The 12,363-nt window shown below is 47.0% G+C and overlaps 1 protein-coding gene across 1 annotated transcript; it reads left to right on the top strand.

The window, feature by feature from the left end:
* The first annotated feature begins 31 nt into the window (after positions 1-31).
* RBM18 (RNA binding motif protein 18) lies at positions 32-10,711 on the top strand. The gene is made up of 5 exons (XM_062641352.1): positions 32-218; positions 5,786-5,912; positions 6,764-6,850; positions 8,641-8,726; positions 10,084-10,711. The coding sequence occupies exons 1-5, from the start codon at positions 106-108 to the stop codon at positions 10,241-10,243; spliced, it is 573 nt and encodes a 190-aa protein (XP_062497336.1). The 5' UTR covers positions 32-105; the 3' UTR covers positions 10,244-10,711.
* Positions 10,712-12,363: the final 1,652 nt, after the last annotated feature.

Below are 12,363 nucleotides of genomic sequence, written 5' to 3'. Positions count from 1 at the left end.
GGCGAGGACGGCGCGGCAGCGGCCCGCGCGGTGTCATGGTGAGTGCGGGCCCGGCCCGACCCCAGCGCCGCGGCCGCCGCTCTCCCCGGTGCCCCCCGCAGAGCCATGGAGCCGGGCCGCCAGGCGCTGCCGCTGGAGAACGCCTCCATCCTGTCCGAGGGCGCGCTGCAGGACGGGCACCGCCTCTGGATCGGCAACCTCGACCCCAAGATCACCGAGTGAGTGACCCCGGGCGCGGCCCCTCCTCCCAGCACCGGGCCCGCCGTCCCCCCGGTAGTGCCACATCCCCGCTGCGGTGCTGGCTCCGGGCGCTGCCCGCGCTCCGGGCCCCGGTGCCGGTGGTGGTTCGGGGGCGCCCAGGAGAGCGGCGCAGGCTGGTGCAGCGCCCCCTGCTCTGGTCTGTGCCCCTAAGCGGGGGGTGATGGAGCAGCTTTGCCAGCTGGGCCCGGCTCTCCCGGCCCTGCGGCTGCTCGGAGCTGCTGCCCGGCCGCAAAAGGCTTCAAGTGTGTGTGTGTGCGGGGTGCGTGTACATGGGGTGTTCTCAGACATGGGGTGTCTCCAGGGCTGTGCTGACCCCATAGACCCAGGGGTTGGAGGCACCAACATGCTTAACTACTGCATGCAGAGGTCCTCCAACTGGAAACCCAAGGGTTGAAAACATCTTTGTTTTCTAAACAATGGAAATATCAGAGTTCCAGGTTGGAAACTTTAGGGTGACCAAGAGCCTTGTTTCTTGCTGGTGTCAGCAGTGGGATGTGGGTTGAACAGAGGATTACTCTTGTAACTGAGTGGTAATGAGGTGGGATGTGGTGTGGCGGGCTGCTTGTGGCGGATAAGCACATAAATCAAATGCATGTGTGTATGTTCATGCTTTCTTCAGACTACAGATGATTATCTTCTGAGCAAACAGTTTCTGAACAGCTAAATAGTCAAGGAAGTATGACTTACTGCCCAATATTTGGGTGGTGTGCTGGGAAATCAGTAGGGCCTATAAAGAAGAAGCCCAAACCAAAACAATCTGGGGTTTATGCACACCTAAGAAACAAGCAGTTTTTAGTGTCTTATTGTATCTCTCTGTCATGGAATACTTTTTCTTCCGGGTTCTTTTTGTGTGTGCAGGTGCTAGGTTTTTACGCTAAATGGGGTTCATCTTAACAGAGCAGTTTTCTGATAGCCTCTAAATGGGATCGTTAATGCTTTGTGCTTTTTAGCCTTCCAGCTCGGGTGGTTTCTGCATTCATTACCACTTTACCCCGCAGTTATGTTGCTCTGGTTTGTCCACATCCACTGACCATGTAACATTAAATAGGGGAGTTCTTGAGCATGCAGTTTGGGTCTTTAAAGATTTAGGAAACTGGGTTAGTGTGAGGGGAAGAACAGTGGGTGTTTGCACATGCATTAATGGTGTCTTTAAGGACCCTTTCAGTCTAGGTTGTTCCTTTGATTCTAGGCCAGACAAGTAACAACTTTGTATGGCAAAACTTACTGTTTTCACAGCTTGGGTGAAATGCTTTTTGTGGGTTTCAGTTGGTGGCTTCCATGTGCAGGCTCTGCCTTTCCAAATAACTTGTTGCAGCTGCATGGATTCAGGTGTGGGGCAGGGCTGCCCTGGAGCCCTCTGTGCCTCAGACGGAGTCCAGAGCAGTGTCACAGCTGTGAGCAAGGGGCAAGAGACTGGTTAGAGGGCTTCATTCACCTGTGTCATCAAGCCTAGAGTGCTTCCATGCTACTCAATGCTTGAGGTTTGCCCTGTGGTGAGTGGCAGTGCTTGTCACTTATTTCAGGCCTTATAATTCTGTATTTTGCTTTTAATTCTGCTTAAAAATCAGTTATTCTCTCCTGCAAGCTGTATTGTAATCTCTACCTCCTTGTGAATAAAAATGGGGAAGTTCCTTGTAATGCATTGTCAGTGTAGAGAGAAAGAGTGCAGTTCTGTCAGGTCAGTAAGTTTCTATAAATCATCTTGATCCTTACTTTCTTATCCTGAGAGCTTACATCCTTGCTCATGGTTGTTCATCTGAATTATGCTTGTTGAGGTCGCTAATCATGCAGCTAAAGACATATACCTGAAAACTACACAGCTGTTTCTTCATTTGCTGCTTCTATCTGCCTTTTTAAAGCATTCCCCTGTTAGATTTGCTTAAGACACAGTAAAGCTGATTGAGTTGTTAGCGGGGTTAATAAGTGGTTGTGACTTCCTCAGGCAGAAATGAGTTCAGAAAGTCTTGAATTAATCCAAGACTTCCATTTGGAGAGCAACCTATAGCTGCAATCAAGCACTAGGGAGTTAATAGGTAACGTACACGTTGAAGCACAAGCTGCAGCAACAGGAATGTATAACTGTAGGGCTGCCCAAAATTACAGCCTGCAAGTTGGTGGCTGAGAGGAGGTTATTGCACATACCGAGTAACTGTGACTCAAGTGGGAGTCTCAAAAGATCTTGAATGCTGCCATACCCCACATACAAGGTTATGGTGGGTCTTCTGGTGGACATTCCTCCTTAATGTGTTTGTTTGGGTGGCCTCTCTCTTAGCCAGCATCCTTTGAGGATTGTTCTGCTTGTGGCAGAAGATCGTATTAGGAGTCTACTGAGTGTATTCTTGGCAGCTGGAAAGAGGCGAGCTGGCACCTTGCAGCATTTCAGGACACTGTCCAGGCACATCTGATGCTGAATGATCCCTGCTGTGGGTCTTGTCACTGGAGTGCACAACGAGAGCAGCAGAGAACTGGTTCTAGGTTTGGCATCACTGAGCAAGGAAGCCATGGAGTCCCCTCACCGTCACTGTGAGCATTTGTCACATCACCTCCCAGTGCTCCCATCTTGTGGGGGTAAAAAACCCTATGCTTTAATTCCATCTCCTGTGTGGCAAGGAGCAGGAGTGCCTTCTCTGCCAGTTCCTGTTTGTAAAGCCTTCTGAGGCTTTTCAACATTCTGGACAGGCAAATATTTCATTTCCCGCTACAGTTACACATATTGTCCAGTTTCCAGTAGCCTCTGAATGACCATTCATTTTCCAGGGGTATGAAATAGCGGGTGTTCAACTTCCTTGGCTGCTCTGCTGCTTGTCTAGGATCCCATCTTGATGAGTCTCACCTAGAAAACAATGTGTGCATAAGTTGTTGTTACAGACCCCTGCTGAGTCCCAGTGGGGCAAAATTCTTCGCAATAATAGGTTTTGCATGTGGCCCGGTACCTTTGCGGTATCCTTGGGACAGCATTGTTCAGAGGAAGCCTTGCCTGTGTTTGAATAGCGCTCGGGGTGCCAGGAGGAAGAGTGGAGGAAAAGGAAATGGGGGAGCTGCTGGTTTGTCTCGCATCCACATCAGATGACAGGAAGTGGAGACCGAGGTTGGCCGCGGTGATCTGCGCAGCGCCGTGGGGCCACATCTGCGCGAGCGACTTCCAGGCTCTGGATAACCCAAGTCGTTGCCATAGTAAAGCTTTTGACATGTTCTCACTTCAGGTTTTCCGTGACGGCTCTTCCTTCGCACTGAAGTCCTCTTGGCTTGGAGAACTCCTTGTCGAGTTACTGTTAATGCCCTCATTATATTGACAATAACAAATCATAAGCACAGCCTGAAACTGTTTGTTATACAAGACTTCAGTTCTGAGCTGTGCCATGGAGAGTGGGTGACCTGCAGCTGTAAAGATGCGTGCGTGGTTGGAAAATAGGCTTTGATTCACCCAGGATTTAAATATTCTAAATGAAATAGGTGCCCTAAATTGCTTGTAGACACTTAATGGAACTTGTTTTAGAGGAACAACTACCACGTTGCTGCTAAGAACTATTTGAATGCAGAGGTTCTCGGAAAAGAAAACAAGCACTAAGTATTCCTTTGAGCAGCTGCAGGGCTTTATTGTTGCTAAACAGAATGCAATGAGAATCATCATTGCCCTTCCACTGCCAGAAAGGGAACAGCATTCTGGTGGCAAGGACTTTATTTTCATACTGCTGAAACTGCAAGTGCTTTTTGTAGCAATACGCTTACAGAAACAAACCTGAGGTGCATTTGCATCCTTTGGAGGCACTGAAAGCTTAGCGTGTGGGGGTTTATGTACATCACAGCTCCAGAGTCAGTGGTTTTACTGGTACCCCGGTGCCTGCTTCTTTTAAGGTGTGTCCCCAGTTCTGTGCAGACTGAGGGTTTGTAGGCCCCTTGGAAGACCATGTGCGTGGTCTGTATTCTGAAGGATGTAGGAAACCTTTCATAATCAATTACAATGCGTTTGTTCCCCTGGGAGATAACTTGGCCCTTCTGCACTGCTCTCTGTACGTTTGCTGCACCTTCACCTCTTTTAAAAGTGCATATCCTGAATGTCCACCGTGACCATCCTGTGAGATGACTCACATTCCTGGAACTTTCTTGCCTGGCTCCTGAAGCTTAACAAAGGGCTAAAGCCCTTCTCAAACATCCTATCAGGCTTTATTAGGAAAAACATTGTCTGCTCTTCCTATCTGGACTGTCCCTGAAGCTGCCTGGTGTTTTTGGCTCTCTTGGGCCATTACTGACCATTCATGTCTGCACATGCAAGGTTTAATCCAGTGCCTGGTGCTCCATGTGCGCTCTGAGTTACCCTGGTAGGCTTTCAGAGCGCTGAGTGTTATCTTGTAAGCTGCAGATTTGGCTTAGACCATGTGGCTTGCTGATGAATGGTATGCAGCTGATCAAAGGAGATGACTAAGACACCCTTATTAAACCCTTAGACAATTCTTAAGCACTAGGAATGGGGTGAAATAGTAGCAAGTGTCGTTTTCCTTCTAGGTCAGGTAGTGTTGTGAAACACTTTGGTCTCAGGGAACCAAACAAAGCTGCAGAGAGCTTTGAGGATTAGATGTGGTCTGTACAACAAATGTGCTCCTTGTTCTAAGTTGCTCAGTGCACTAGATACTAAGCAGACAGATTTGCTCTGGCTTTCCCCAGTTTTATTGGAAACAGCACACTCCCCACTGGATGGCAGGGAGATAATTGGCTAAATAAGTGTCTGACTTTCATGTGCATGTCGCTGAGGAGCTGTCTGAGCCAGGAGCATTGGCAGATTTGGGCTGGATGATGCTGAGGTCTGTCTGGTGCCTTTTTTTTTCGGCCTTGGTCTGCTGTCAATGCCTGGTTGCAGTTTGTTCTGCTTATTCTTCCATCTTCCTGCTTCTCCCGCGCTGCCGGGCCAGTGGGAGAGCGGCTGCATTTCTGTATGATCTGGCCATGTCCTTGCCACTGCACTGTTACTGCTTGGCACAGGGAAAGGATGGGACTGGCAGTGCTTGTACAGGGAGGGGCAGCAAGAATAGCAGGGATCCCGAGTGAGGCAGGGTGCTGTGAGCTGTGGGCTGGAACTGCTTGTGTGGGGAAAGGAATACAGGGATGGAGCTTCAGGCAGTCACATCAGGGCTAGGGAAGGGGAGAGATGATGTTTATGCTTAAAAGTAGATGTGATTTAGAGGCAGGAGGCAAAGCCCTCCCAGAGCTCTAGGGAACCATTGCATAGTTGTCCAAAAGCCAAGTATTAATAGATCTTCTGCATGCCCTTCAGCTGGTACCACTGGGAGGGAAGCTTTGTGCTTTGGAGTTCTAGAGCAGCCCCAGGATAGTGCAGCTCAGAGCTATGGAAGCTGAAGCATTGCTGTGCAAGGCACCCACCTCTGTGGGTATCTGGGAATGTATGTGTGATACAACCGAACTGCTTATGCTACTGAGTGTGAAACGTGTGTGTGTCAGGGGGGTTCCTCTCTATCTCCTCACTTTCAGAGTGGTGAAAGGTGTCATAAATGTCTTCTCTCCCCTTCAGGTACCACCTCCTCAAACTCCTTCAGAAGTTTGGCAAAGTAAAGCAATTTGACTTTCTCTTTCACAAGTCCGGTGCTCTGGAGGGGCAGCCGAGGGGTTACTGTTTTGTGAACTTTGAAACCAAACAGGTATGTTGCTTTTGTCTAAAGTTCTGATGTGAATGGCTGGTTTCATTCCACATCTTTTGGGTTTTGTATTAATGTAAAGCTAAAATGGGAAGGAATAAATTGTATAACTTGTTTACACAAAGCTACGGACTCCGCTCTGTGACAGCCACATTGTGACTGCTCCTGGAAATAGCAGTAGTGGTTTCCTTTCTCCTTTGCTGTCTTATCCTGAATCCTGCTTTCTAATGGTAATCAGAAGGGGGCAGTTCTATGATCCACTTTTGTAGTGAGCTCCTGGAGTTGTACCATGGAGGTGCTGCTAAAACTGTTCAAAAGTGAGCAAGTACAGGTGTTTGAAGATTGCTTGTGTGATCTCATCTGTTTGCTCTGCAGTTGCTGGTAAGGATGTCAGAAGAGCCTTTACACGCAGTGTGATGGCTCTTGAGAATCATTCCTAGCAAGGTGGGAGCAGCATAAATCTTCAGCTGTCATGAATTGTGTTTTATGGGAGTGCCCTAAAATTGAGATTCCACTGCTGAGTCTAGAACAGGACCAAATGGATAAATGTCCCCAGTGCGCATGAGCAGGATCCGGAATAAGCATGGAGAAATGTTGGAGATGTGTAATCACTGTGATGAGTTTTCCCCATTTTCTTCCCCCAAACAAGTGAAAGACTAAGCCAGTAAGGCTGATAAAAGTCTGGATACTCTAATGTTGGAGTCATCCAAAGATACTGCTGACTTGGGATGCCATGGGATAATCTTTCTCTGCTGTTGGCTAGCTGTTCTGATGAACAAAGAGAAAAGGCTCTTTACATCCGAGTCGGTTTTGACTAAAACGTGGTTTGTTTATTGAACTGTCTTCCTGTGCAGGAAGCAGAAAAAGCGATCCAATGTCTCAATGGGAAGCTGGCCCTTTCCAAGAAACTGGTGGTGCGGTGGGCACATGCACAGGTCAAGGTAAGCTCGGTGTTGTGGATAGGAACTGCTTTTAATCTGCAGAATTGAGAAACTTTAATATTGAGGAACCATTTTTATCGAGGCTGTCTTAGCCTGGCAAGATGATTTCAGTTTGTTCTAAGAGAAATAACTCCCGCAGAAACAGCAATAACAAACTGCCCCTTCTTTTGTGTGCTGAAACTGTGCTGGCTGAGCTGTGAGCAGTATGAGCCATTTAACCTGGTGCTCTTTGCGAGGGGGTTTCCGATCGGAGCGGTGTGAACAGGTCACTTGTGTAAATGCCCATGTTTTAATTCTTCCCCAACTCAGCGAGTGCCTGAAAGTTTGAATCCTTCCCTTTGTGGCTTTGCTCCCTTTTTGGAGAGGAGATACATGGAAATTCCCAATTACCAAGTACTTTGTTGCTTTGTTCTATTCCTGAAAGCACTTAACGTGGACGCAGCTCTGATTACTTTTGACTTTAAAGCAACATATTTCACATCTAAGCTAAATATCCTTTTTATTGCTTGCTGTGTCACATAAAACATCAAGTTTTTAATATTAACCTAGGCAGTGCCTTCTGGAACATCCTTGTTTTAATTTTTATTTAATTTTTCTCTTGTTTTCTCTGCAGTTATTTGCTATTTGGCATTTGATAAAGCAATTTATATTGAATAACTTTCTTTGCAGATAAATGGATTTTGGGAGAAGCTGCTTGTTGCTGTTTTCTTCTGGGTAGTTTGCTTTCGATAATCCTGCAAGCAGCTTTCTACACGTATCAAGTGTTCTAGTGCATCTATTTTGGATGCTAAATGAACCAAGGCAGGTATCTTCGTTAAAGAAGAACATGCTGTTTTAATTACTGGCTTCAAGGGCTCCAGGCTCTTGTCAGCACATCCAAGCTTGTGCAAACCCAGTCTCCATTTTCTCGAGCTCTGTAGCTACCAGAGTGCCACGTGCTTCCAGATGCCTGAGGAATGAGCAGGCTCTGAAAGGAGTTTCAGCCAGAGGAGTGAGTGTCTGCTCAGCTGGGAGTTCAGCGGGGTAGCTCAGTGCTTGGCTGTCCAGGGTATGGTGAGGAGCATACATAAATAATCAGTTCAGCTTGCATGGCATTTTCTGATCCATGAATGGAAAGATTTAACAACGCAAAACTTTGTCTTATTGTAACAAGTGTTTACTTTAGACAATGCCAGCACCAGGCTAAGTACTTCTGAGATGAGTGGCCAAGGCTTAGCAGACCCTGTCGGTTTGAGCAGCTCCGCTGAAAAACAAACCTGTCTTTGTGCCAAGCGAAATAAGGAAGCAGAACACTGCGAATAGTTTTGGAGGCCCATCGCCCACAGAGATGACAGACTCACAGGCTGCTTTCTGCAGAAGGGAGATGGTTCCTAACTGGTCTTTTTAATGTCCTTTATTCTGGTTTTTCCCTTCCAGTAGCACACAATGTGCTCGGGTCACCTTCTGGCTCTGCACAATGTCTGTATAAAGACCACGGCAATACAGTACAGCAGTTACCTTAAAATTTGCCATCTTTGCTTCATGCTGTATATAGAGGGGAATAAGAAGTGGGTAAGACAGGTTAAGGCTTAAAGATCCATAGTACAATGCACAGAAGTGTTTGATATCAGTCTGTGTTCTGTGTTGGTACTAAACAAATATTATGCCTGGATTTGTTTCAGTTTTGGCCACCAAAATCATTCCTAGCAAAAGCATCACAAAACCTGAGGTGACGTTAATCCAGTTTTAAAGTGTATCTGTGGACAAACGTTTCTTTGTTCGTAATTCAGTCCTTGGTCTCTTGTTCACAGAGATATGATCACAATAAAAACGAGAAGATCCTTCCAATCAGTCTGGAGCCATCTTCCAGCACAGAGCCGCCCCAGTCTAACCTAAGGTAGGAGGTGGGGTGGGTGAGAAGTGACCAAGCTGTGGGAGTGGGAGGGAATTAACTTCTCCAATTTCAGTATGATCTAGAGGTGTTGGCATTATGTTTGGCTGAAAAACTGTTTTCGGAAGGGCAGCGTGTTGCAGTGTAACTCATTAGATGTAGGGCACTTCAGACTTGAAGTTCCTTTTCTAACTCACGCAGCTACTAGGGCAGTAGGAAGGGAAAACGGTGAGGAGAGGAATTGGGAATGTGTAACATTCCAGCTTCTTTGGCCAGAGCACGCTTTGCCCTTCATATGAATTTCAGTGAGCGCTAATTTGATTAAGCAAAATACTTATGAGCAAGGATTTCTATTCTAGTGGTAGAAGATTAGAGCAAACTCGCAAGTAGTGCTTCACATAAAGCTGATTTTTGTTTGGGGTGTTTTAACGTTGTGCTTGGTTTTCCTGGCTAGTGTTAGGGCAGGAGGGTCTTCTGTGGGATGTGGTTAAACCCTCCAGCCCCTCCATTTGCCTAGAGCACATAGTGCTGCTTTGCTAATTCAGTTTGCTTGGAAGGGTATGTGATTTTCCTCTGGGTTCTCTCAGTGGAACCCTGTGAGGAACCAGGACTGGAGAGAGTGAATTTGCTTACAGATAAAATGAGCTTGGAATTAAGAAGTAACGTGCTAGGAAGTAACGAGGAGAGAGGCTTGAGTTGTGCAGGTTGCTAGCTATGTCAATGGCATGAGGGAGTTGGTTTAGTGGGGATGGATGCTGCAAGAACCCACAGCAGAGAGGGGAGCATGGGGGATAGTGAATAACAAAAGCCCTAGGAATTTGGGGTGTAACCTAGGATAGCCTGTCCCTTTGGGATAAACCCTGCTAATGCTGAAATAATGTTTCTTCCTGACCTAATTAGAGTCTGGGGTTTTCCCATCCTGAGCAGTCTTGTAGCTGGGAGGAAGTCTGGCTTTCATTTCTCTGCTGTTTCCAGCAGCCTCGTCTGAGCTGCGCTGCGCTGCACATGCTCAGAGCTCTTTAAATGACATCATTTTACATGAAGTAGGAAGCCTTGTTGTGTGCTTGTCTTGCTCAGTGTCCTCAGGAAAGTGCTGAGTAGGTGCAAGGACCGTTATTTTGTGGTGCTGTGATATATCTTGGAGGAGCAAATCCGTGCTGAGGAATGAAATGAAAGAGCGTGGGCTTTAAGCAGTAGATTCCTGCCTCCCAACTGCACGCTGTTTGTGAATGCAGCGGTGGGAGCTGCCTGGCCCCTCCTCGTGTGACTGAGTATTCGCATGTCAGCAAGATCTCTGGATTGCTGTAGTCTGATTCCGTGCTAAGATCAAGCTCAATTTCTCTTCTGCTTTTTCTCTTTCCAGTGTCAGTGCAAAAATAAAGGCCATAGAAGCCAAGCTGAAAATGATGGCAGAAAATCCAGACGCAGAATACCCCGCAGCACCCGTTTATTCTTACTTCAAACCACCGGATAAGAAAAGGACTACTCCTTATTCCAGAGCTGCCTGGAAATCTAGAAGATGATGCTTATGAATGGAGAATGGTAGCGAGAAAACAGTGCTTTGTATACCTGGAGTCCTCTGATGCTTTTGTACTTTGTAGAGTGAGAAGGATACTGCCACCCAAGCACAGCACCGCTGTACATGGCACAGTGCTTGTTACACCTTAGCTGGTGTGCTGAATCCTCCTGACTGCCAATGCAGCTTCACAGCCGAGCACTGCTCAGAGAAGTAGGGTCCCATCAAAGCCTTTGATGAACCTCTCGTTAGTGTGCATTCATTAGCAAGATTAGAAACAGTAACCAGTGTATGGAGTAAAGCACAGCCAAAAATACTCCATTTAACTGATTACTTTTTAAAGTATTTTTGAACAAAAACTATTCTGATTCGTGTTTTTAACGAGGGGAAGCACTTGGTTTTGATTAACATTCTGTAGTTACCATGGAAAACTTTTTTGTTTTTTTTCATCTCAATAAAACTCATTTGAAATAGATTTTGCAACACTTTTAGTAACTGTGCATGCAATATTCTATATGCACCGAAGCAAATTTACATTGCAGTTTGATTTGCAAACTCCATGGTGGTACTTGCTGATGTGATCACCAGAAGAGAGTGATGCAACATGGGTATTGTCAGTGTTATTTAGGCTGTAGGTGCGTTCCCCCATGTAGGAATGAGTGTATTTACACGCCGCTGGCTGAGGTCTGTGCTGTGCCCTAAGCTTCCCAGCGCGGCAGTGGCACATCTAATGTTTGCATTCAGTAATCCCCTTCAGTGGTAGCTCTTCATAAACCAGATGTGACAGCGTGAGAATAGCGCTGCAGCCTCCGAGACATCTGTCAAGCACATGACCTCCACGTCTGCCCACCGGCCTGCCCAGCTTCTGGTTTCCTCTGCCTGGTAGAGGTGGTTGGTTGCCTCTTGGTGTGAAGTGGCACAAGTGTTTGTGGTGAAATGGCTCTGCTGTGTGCTGGGGGTTACCTGCACCGTGTGCTTCACTGATGAGTCTGATGGATGGTGTTTTGCCAAAGCCGCTCCATCTGCAGCATGTTTTTCTCCCTAAACATCACCTGCAGATTGGGAATCTGAGGGGAAAACCCGTTTTCTGGCAGTGTTTTCTCCTCGGTACACCCAGAGCTGTGACTGTGTGTGCCAGGGGGGTGCTGGAAAACGTGCTCACTTGGGTCCAGGAGATGCTGGTCTGATTTTGCTGATGTCCGCTCTCTAGTGTGTCAGTGGTGAGTCTGAAGGTGCTTCCCTGAGCTGGCTAACAGCAAGTGGCCTCAAACAAGAGGAGGAAACAGTTTTCAAACAGCCCCTGGTTCCCCTACGGGGGGTTGCTCACTGGCATAGCAAAGGTGCATCTGCATCTGTGCTTCCTGCTTTGATCCGAGTGCCTGGCTCAGAGCTGTGTGTGTCTAGGATGGATGGGTTGTTAGAAGCCTGAATTGTTCAAAAGTAGGTTTTGTGCTGTTAATGTTTGCTTTCTAGTTTTTGGGTACCTGATTAAAGAGAAAAGTAGCATGAGTGGGAGCTTGTACCCCTGTGAATGTCACTAACACCCGTTCCCATTCCTCTGTGAACAGCCTGTGTTTTGTTCCTGCGTGGTTTGTAGTCCTCTGGATCTGTATCTGCTTTACTTGGAACAGCAAATTCTGTTTCTGTAAGGAAATTGGGAAATACCTAGGTTCAACCCTAGATTCCAGCCGGGTATATGGTGGTGTTCCCATCGGATACGTACTTTGATATTTATTTGTAATTAAATACAATTTGTTGAAATCCTTCTGTCTCAAAATAACCATTTAAAAATGCATGTTTTTCCTCCAGGAAAGTGAGGGTGGCAGCAGGAAGTGAGGGTGGTGAATGCTTGGCATCCACCGAGGTCCACTGATACAGATCTGGGGACAATAGCATCAGTCTTTGTTTCTGTTATTATTTACTCTGTGTTCACTACCGCAGTCACTCACAGAAGTGCCTTGTCTGTGCTTCAGCCAGACTCAGACCTGGGGGAGGAGGTAAATGCTCCCTAAGGTCTTTTCATGAGTGCCAGCTCTGGGGCTTTGCATATCAAACATCATTGAACAGGTGGGAAAAGCACCGGGAAGCGTGGCACAGCTTTGGCAGAGGATGCAGCCGGCTCTGAAG

The sequence above is a fragment of the Pezoporus occidentalis genome, unplaced genomic scaffold (assembly GCF_034315485.1).
Source record: "Pezoporus occidentalis ecotype Australia unplaced genomic scaffold, CSIRO_AGI_Poc_V1 ctg68, whole genome shotgun sequence".
NCBI lineage: Eukaryota > Metazoa > Chordata > Aves > Psittaciformes > Psittacidae > Pezoporus > Pezoporus occidentalis.
Note: the sequence above shows the minus strand (reverse complement) of the source record. Positions and strands in the feature narration are given on the sequence as shown.